This window comes from Branchiostoma belcheri, unplaced genomic scaffold (genome assembly GCF_001625305.1).
Source record: "Branchiostoma belcheri isolate BF01 breed outbred unplaced genomic scaffold, Haploidv18h27 scaffold253, whole genome shotgun sequence".
Taxonomy (NCBI): Eukaryota; Metazoa; Chordata; class Leptocardii; order Amphioxiformes; family Branchiostomatidae; genus Branchiostoma; species Branchiostoma belcheri.
In genome coordinates, this window is record NW_017803858.1 from 231,836 (window position 1) to 240,279 (window position 8,444).

General features: G+C 41.2%; 1 protein-coding gene and 1 pseudogene across 2 annotated transcripts; both read right to left on the reverse strand.

Annotated features, from left to right (window-relative positions):
• Positions 1-924: 924 nt before the first annotated feature.
• On the reverse strand, positions 925-3,385 carry LOC109471679 (oocyte zinc finger protein XlCOF19-like). 2 transcript variants are annotated; one of them, XM_019771017.1, is made up of 4 exons: positions 3,347-3,385; positions 1,662-1,758; positions 1,424-1,571; positions 925-1,339 (listed from the first exon to the last, which is right to left on the reverse strand). In XM_019771017.1, exons 2-4 carry the CDS (start codon positions 1,749-1,751, stop codon positions 984-986), a joined length of 594 nt encoding a protein of 197 aa, XP_019626576.1. In that variant the 5' UTR covers positions 1,752-1,758; positions 3,347-3,385; the 3' UTR covers positions 925-983. The 2 variants fall into 2 exon arrangements, with proteins under 2 accessions (XP_019626576.1, XP_019626575.1); XM_019771016.1 differs by having other exon boundaries at positions 925-1,758.
• A 920-nt stretch (positions 3,386-4,305) lies between these two features.
• On the reverse strand, positions 4,306-5,523 carry LOC109471676 (annotated as a pseudogene).
• Positions 5,524-8,444: the final 2,921 nt, after the last annotated feature.

The following is an 8,444-nucleotide window of genomic DNA, read 5'->3' on the forward strand; positions in this document are numbered from 1 at the left end:
GTCACCGGTGTGTTTTGTGAGATGATCATATTTCCATGCAGCAGAATAGTCACACTGGTCACACTTGTAAGGTTTTCTCCTATATGGGTTCTCATATGTTTGGATGAGTCAGAATTTCTAGCTGTCCTGTACCCACACTCCCGACATATGTAGGGTTTCTCACCGATGTGTTTTCTGAGATGATCGTCTAAATGAGACTTCCATGCTGCAGAATAGTCACACTGGTCACATTTGTAGGGCTTTTCTCCTGTATGGGTTCTCATATGTCGGGATACGTTGTACCTCACAGCTGTCCTGTATGCACTTTCCCCACACATGTAGAGTTTCTCACCGGTGTGTTTTGTGCGAGATGATCGTCTAAATCATATTTCCATGCTGCAGATTAGTCACACTGGTCACACTTGTAGGGCTTTTCTCCTGTATGGGTTCTCATATGTCGGAATAAGGACGACCTGTCAGCTGCCCTGTACCCTCACTCCCCACACATGCACAAGTTTTCACGGGTGTGTTTCAGAATATGATTGTCCAAAGAGGATTTCCTTCCTGCGGAATATTCACACTGGTCACACATGTAAGGTTTTTCTCCTGTATGGGTTCTCATATGTTTAGATAAGTCATACTTTTGAGCTGTCCTGTATCCACATTCCCCACACATGTAGGGTTTGTCACCAGTGTGTTTTGCTAGATGTTTGTCCAATGTGGATTTTTGTGCTGCAGAATAGTCACACTGGTCACACTTGTAGGGTTTTTCTCCTGTGTGGGCTCTCATATGTCGGGATAAGTCAGACCTGTGAGCTGTCCTGTACCCACACTCCCCACACATGTACGGTTTCTCACCGGTGTGTTTTGCTTGATGTTTGTTTAAACTCGACTTCTCTGCTGCAGAATAGTCACATTGGTCACAATTGTAGGGTTTTTCTCCTGTATGGGTTCTTATATGTTTGGATAAATCAGACTTGTGAGCTGTCCTGTACCCACACTCCTCACACATGTAGGGGTTTCTCACCAGTGTGTCTTGCTTTATGCTCATTTAATGTAGATTTCTTTGCAGCAGAATAGTCACATTGGTCACACTTGTAGGGTTTTTCCCCTGTATGGGTTCTCATATGTTTGGATAAGTCAGACTTGTGATCTGTCCTGTATCCACATTCCCCACACATGTAGGGTTTCTCTATGTGTTTTGCTAGATGTTTGTTTAAACTAGTTTTGAGTGCTGCAGAATAGTCACACTGGTCACACCTGTAGGGTTTTTCTCCTGTATGGGTTCTCATGTGTCGGGTTAAGTTGGACCTGTCAGCTGTCCTGTACCCACACTCCCCACACATGTAGGGTTTTTCTCCTGTATGGGTTCTCATATGATCAGATAGGTGAGACTTTTTAGCTGTTCTGTATCCACACTCCCCACATATGTAGGGTTTCTCACCGGTGTGTTTAACCACGTGCCTTCCCATATCACCTTTGCTCTCCTGTACCTGTGAGGTTGACTTGTTGACAGGTCGGGGAAAGTTCACATCACACGTTTCCTGCTGCGGGCCCATGTCTGTTGTCTGGGTCTCCCTGCTGTCACTCTCCTTCCCAGGGTGTTCAGTACAGCCCATCTCCTTCCCAGGGTGTTCAGTACAGTCCATCTCCTTCCCAGGGTGTTCAGTACAGTCCATCACCTTCCCAGGGTGTTCAGTACAGTCCATCTCCTTCCCAGGGTGTCCAACACAGAATTCTCCAGTTGAATATTCACAGCTGGACTCTTGCATTTCAGTTCTATGGGGAGTTGTCACAGACAAACAAATTACAATTTGATACATGTAACATGAAGTTCATCTGACAAAGTACTGCTCTATGCTCTAATATTCTAATAATTAAAACCTTAGGACTAATCTTAGTATGATCTGATTTAACCCCCATGGAAAAACGGATACATTTCAGTCAAGTACTAGTATTCCGGAGGGGGGGGGGTAAAACTACAAAAGAGCTCATTACATGTCGGTACAAATGTTTGAAAGGTCTGAAGACAAAAATAATAATGATAATTTAGAACTTTTTTTTAATTTTTAACAAATAAACAAAACACATACAAGACAAAGAGGTATACAAACACTAAACATACAAATAGACTTAGTGGCAATCAGTTTTTACAAGGTAAGTTAAAAGGTTCCCATTTTTTGTTGTGCTTTGATATTTTGTTCTTAAGTGTCGCAATATTTTTCTCTAGTCTATGTACATACTTAACGAAGGTAATAAATTCATGGATAGATAGATTAGGTGACTCCCGGTTTTTATAAATATATATTTTACCTAATAAAATAATAACATTACAAATGACTGGTGTTTCACTTGATAGGTCTCCCAGCAATACATTCAATGGGTTGTTAATATCTAAGTAGTGTCCTGTTGTTGAATTAAACCAGACTTGAACTTTTTTCCAGAATGAAAATACAACGTGACAGTTCCAAAATAAATGCTTACTTGTCTCTTCCTCTTCCCCACACAGAGAACATTTCGAAATACTTTTGATATTCCCAACATACAGCATTCTGTTGGTGGCAAGAAACTTATGTAAGAGTTTAAATTGGAACATCCTGCTTGAGGAGTCTATAGTTATTTTGTAAGGTAACTGAAATATTTGTCTCCAGGGGAGAACAGCATTAAAATCATCCTCCAATAAGACATGGTATTTTCTGGGTCTATCTTAAGGCTTTGTTTCCATAAAGAAGTCATACACTTTCTTATTAATCTTTGTTCCGTTACACCACTCATAGTTTTTTAAGAGCGGTCTGCACACTTGCAAGTGATTGAAAGTATTACTAGTTTTTCTTGGACACACTCTAACTAATAAAGAAAACAGCCCATTGTATGTATATTCAGAGCAGAGCTTCCCGTATTTCTTAAGTAGTACTTGATATGGTATGGGTTTTCCATTATAATTTAGAACTTTGAGATTCTTCTATTTAAAAACCACCTGCACTTCTAGCTGGTTGGTATAGCCAGGCAAACAGCAAGTAACCCCCCCCCCCATGAAAAATGGTACACTCCGGTGCACAGTGGCTGAAATCTAAAATCTCTGATGCAGTTTTTCTCGTCAACCCAAAGCAGAAAGCTCGTCTGCCATAACGGAGCACCAAGAGAAGACAAACTGGTTTGAAACGAGACAAAATCAAAACTTAGGTAGTGGCCAGGGTCGCAGGTACTGTATGTTTGCTTTCGCCCCCCTTCCCCTTCAGTTCTTCTATGTTCACATCCAGAAAAGGCGCACAAATCACGATCTTACTGGGGGTTTTCTTACTCAAAAATGAGATCAATTTCATTATGTGCTTGCCAGAATACTTTGTTGCTCGCCTCTAAGCCTTACCTGCTTCCTATGACGGTTTTTCTCGTCACGTAAACCGGAACTCGGGCAGCTTTGTCCTTCTTTCGTCTCGTGAGGTCAGGGGTCATTATGAGTTGGGTCAAAAGTCAACTTACTATCCTGATGACCCAGATAATATATTTTACGTTTGCCAGCACGTCTAAATGCTCAGGCTAGTTTCCACAAGGCTTCTTACAGTTCTTCGGTGTAGTCTCCAACAGGCTTCTCTCAGGGCTTCCGTGTAGCCTACAACAGACTTCTTACAGTTCTTCGGTGTAGTCTCCAACAGGCTTCCCTCAGGGCTTCCGTGTAGCCTACAACAGACTTCTTACAGTTTGTCGGTGTCTCTCCAACAGGCTTCTCTCAGGTCTCCGGTGTAGTCTCCAACAGGCTTCTCTCAGAGCTTTGATGTAGTCTCCAACAGGCTTCTCTCAGGGCTTTGATGTAGTCTCCAACAGGCTTCTCTCAGGAATGAATAAATATTATTCAAATATATCTCCAGTACAAGAAGATTTTTTTTGACACTAAGAATATTCAAAGCCATCTTCCTTGGATTGAACTTTCATTTATTTATTTATTTTCTTTATTTTATTGAAATTGCAACAATGCAATACACGCGGAACAGAGGCAGCTGTTGCTGGTGTTGTGTCCCGCACATAGAAACGAATACTGGACAGACAATACTCATTTTCACTTGAGTCTAGTGTGGAAAGTCGTGTAAAGTGCCTTTCCCACGAGCACAAGACTTTTATTTATATCTTGAGATGCACTACATTTGTAGAGGGAATGCCGATCAACATAACAAGTTGGTATTTCCAGATTTTCACATTTCTTTTACTTTCTTTCCTTACAAGTAGGAACATGCAGACATTACAGGAGAATATAAATCGACTCTTCAATGAAATGACAGGAAATCTCGATACTGCCTTCAAGATTTCTGTACTTCTGTAGTGTATAATCAGACTTGTGTACAGCATTTATCTGCAGCTGCAATGCGGGATAATTCGGCAAGGAGGCGCTGTAGGTCTACAGGTGTATCATAGCCCTTTAGAATAGTACAAATCGCAAACTAACAATGAGATGTCCCTCTTTTCTCATTTTTAATCATAATCAATGCCTTGACAATATACAGATTTCTTAACATCTCAGTGTACATTTTTGTAGGGGGCATATTCACTATTCAAATTACAAAACACTTAGAAAATCACTAGCTATGAACTGACATTCATGCTACGTCTTGTCTATTTATAAAAAGAATGATTGGTTTTCCTGTGGCCCTCTCCAACATAGACACAGCACCTACAGTTATTGTTCCGGAAACACAAAGAGTTATTTAGCTCCCAACAGTGGGGAGGAGTTTGCCTTGTTGGACTTTTGAGCTGTCCTGTATCCACACTTTCACATTGGTAGTCATGTGCAACATTGTGTTTGTCCAAACTGGATTTCTGTGCAGCAGAATAGTCACACCGGTCTCATTTGTAGGGATTTTCTCCTGTATGCGTTGTCACGTGTGTGGATGATTTGGACTTAACTGTCCTGTATCCACACTCCATATGTAGGGTTTGTCACCAGCATGTTTCATAATATGATTATCCAGAGAGGATTTCTGTGCAGCAGAATATTCACACTGGTCACACTTGTAGGGTTTTTCTCCTGTATGGGTTCTCATATGTCGGTTTAGGTGAGACTTTTTAGCGGCCCTGTATCCACACTCCCCACACATGTAGGGTTTCTCACCAGTGTGTTTTGCTTGATGTTTGTCCAAAGTGGATTTGAGTGCTGCAGAATAGTCACACTGGTCACACTTGTAGGGTTTTTCTCCTCTATGGGTTATCATATGTAGGGATAAGCTGGACCTGTCACCTGTTCTGTACCCACACCTCCCACACATGTAGGGTTTCTCACCAGTGTGTTTAACCACGTGCCTTCCCATATCACCTTTGCTCTCCTGTACCTGTGAGGTTGACTTGTTGACAGGTCGGGGAAAGTTCACATCACACGTTTCCTGCTGCGGGCCCATGTCTGTTGTCTGGGTCTCCCTGCTGTCACTCTCCTTCCCAGGGTGTTCAGTACAGTCCATCTCTTTCCCAGGATATTCTGTACAGCCCATCTCCTTCCCAGGGTGTCTCATCTCCTTCCCAGGGTGTTCAGTAAACGCCATCTCCTTCCCATGGTGTTCAGTAAACGCCATCTCCTTCCCAGGGTGTTCAGTAAACGCCATCTCTTTCTCAGAGTATTCGGTACAGCTTATCTCCTTCCCAGGATAACCCATCTCCTTCCCAGGATAACCCGTATCCTTCCCAGGATAACCCACCTCCTTCCCAGGATGTTCAGTAGTCAAATCCGAATGAATTCCAATATGTCGGGATAGGGCAGCCCTGGAGGCTACAGAATAGTTACACTGGTCACACTTGTATGGTTTTTCTCCTGCATGGGTTCTCATATGCTTGGATAAGTTGGACCTGTCACCTGCCCTGTATCCACACTCCCCACACATGTAGGGGTTTTCTCACCGGTGTGTTTAACTAGATGTCTGTTCAAACTGGATTTCTGTGTAGCAGAATAGTCACATTGGTCACACTTGTAGGGGTTTTTCTCCTGTATGAGTTCTCATATGTTGGGATAATGTAGACTTGTAAGCCGCCCTGTACCCACATTCCCCACACATGTAGGGTTTCTCACCAGCGTTATTCAAGTTGGCTTTTGCTGTCGTCTGGTCTTCAGCATTGCTTGTTTTGCTGTCGACCTGGGAAACCCCGGTGGGAGACCCATCACAGCAGTTCTGACCAACTCCGGTGGGAGACCCCTGTCCTGCCATTGCCATGTTCAGCCTAATGACAAAAGATTGTAAGAAATTATACAGATTAAGAGTTAAAATGCTGATGCATTACAACGTAACCCAACATAATTCTGACGTGTTGTCTTTCTCGCATTTGAATAAATTTGCCTCTATGTTGTTCCAATCATAATTTGAGATCTTACAATTACTCACTCACACCACCGAACTCGCTCAAAACATTGAATTATATTTTTTATCACTTTTACGACTACAAACAAAATGACTCCATTTGCTAGGCTGGAAAGAAAGTCGGCAGTATAGCCTATAGGTTTGGTCACCAGGCTTCTCTATTTACTGTTTTTACAAATCAGTTCTACGCGTTTCTAGATTTTGTAATGTACGCCTTGTGCGATTCTTTACAATACAATTAACATTTCTATATAATTTCAAGTACTCTAAAAAGGCCACTTTGCCTTATGCAAATCGACGTAAATGTAAGTGGCGAGGGTCGGGCGTATGTTTGATTTGGCCCCCCTCCCCCGTTCAATGCAACGATATTCACATCCCGAAAATGCCTACAAATTATCATCCTACTGCGGTTCTTCTTCCATAGAAATGGTCTTAAACTATTCCACCCAACATCAGAATACTTTGCTGTCCGTTTCTAAGCCTTACCTGCTTCCTATGATGGTTTTTCTCTTCGCGTGAACCGGAACTCGGGCAGCTTTGTTCTTCTGTCGTCTCGTGACGTCAGAAGTGAACGCCAGGTGGGTCAAAGATAAAGTTGTGTACCTGACTAACCATGTAGTACATTTGACGTCAGGTGGCACGTTACGTTTTAGTTTCCTCACAATATAAACGTTTTACACACTTTTACAAGTAGACCACCAAACGACTTAACATGCGCCCGATTTTCTTGTCTAGTATAATATTATGTGAAGGAATATAGAAATCACAGTTACGCCTGTTTGATCTGAATCGTGATTTCTTTGTCAGACCGTTACCATAATCATATCCAGTTGCTCGAGTAACTGCTTTTTGGCGAGATTTCTATGTTTTGTGACCAATTGACAATCTCTATATTCATAGAAAAAAAAGGTCACTAGAAGGCATTGTGTTCAATGTACTGAACTATTTAATTGTGTTAGTGGTAAATATATGTAGCTAAATCTTCGAAGAGAGAATTCTGTCCATATACAACATAACGTCTATAGCTTTTCCCTAGTCTAAAATTACTTCCTACAGTTGCTATGCTATCGGCTTTAAAGGATTTACCGCAACCAAACGCTAGTTTACAGAGTTGATATTGGTCAAAAGCTATTTTTGTAGTACATTTGGGAACATACTCCGTCAGAGCGAACTATTATAGAAACACGAAGATAGCACATTCATACAAACTAACTTCTACTTTTGAAATTCTGCGTACGATCACTTACCGATGTTAATTACTGACTATGCACATGTATATTATCCAATCAATACCATCAAGATTTATGTTTTTCAACAATTCATGATAGATACAAAAATGATTTCTTTTGTGAAAAGAACTGATAACAAAACAGAATATATGGGCTAATAAAGAAAACCAAGAAATGAGAATTATCATTGTACCTGCTGTACATTATAGTTGTACATAAATTAGAAATAAAGTGGACAGAAGTATAAGACTTCGGCATTTCCCCTGGAAAACTCATTACCTGTTTGTTAATACATGTCTTATAAATTCTTACAGAATATTTAGCCTAAATTTTTTTAGTATCAATGTGGTATATCCTTATGGTTGGTTTCAGTATAGCAAAATCACCAAGAGAAGATCAAGCAAACTAAAGGTAGTAGATAATCACAGTTGCAGATTTCGACTTTCCTTGTGAAATTTCATATGTTGAGTTAGGACTGACTTCGACAATGGTCACACTTGTAGTGTTTTTCTCCTGTATGGGCTCTCATATGTTGGGCTAAAGAAGGCTTGAAAGTTGTCCTGTAGCCACATTCCCCACACATGTAGGGTTTCTCACCGGTGTGTTTTGCTTTATGATCATCTAAGGTGGATTTCCGTGCTGCAGAATAGTCACACTGGTCACACTTGTAGGGTTTTTCTCCTGTATGGGTTCTCATATGTTTAGATAAGACAGACTTTTGAGCTGTCCTGTATCCACACTCCCCACACATGTAGGGTTTCTCACCAGTGTGTTTTGTGAGATGATAGTCTAAATGAGATTTATGTGCTGCAGAAAAGTCACACTGGTCACACTTGTAGGGTTTTTCTCCTGTATGGGTTCTCATATGTCTGGATAAGGTAGTCTTAAGAGTTGTCCTGTACCC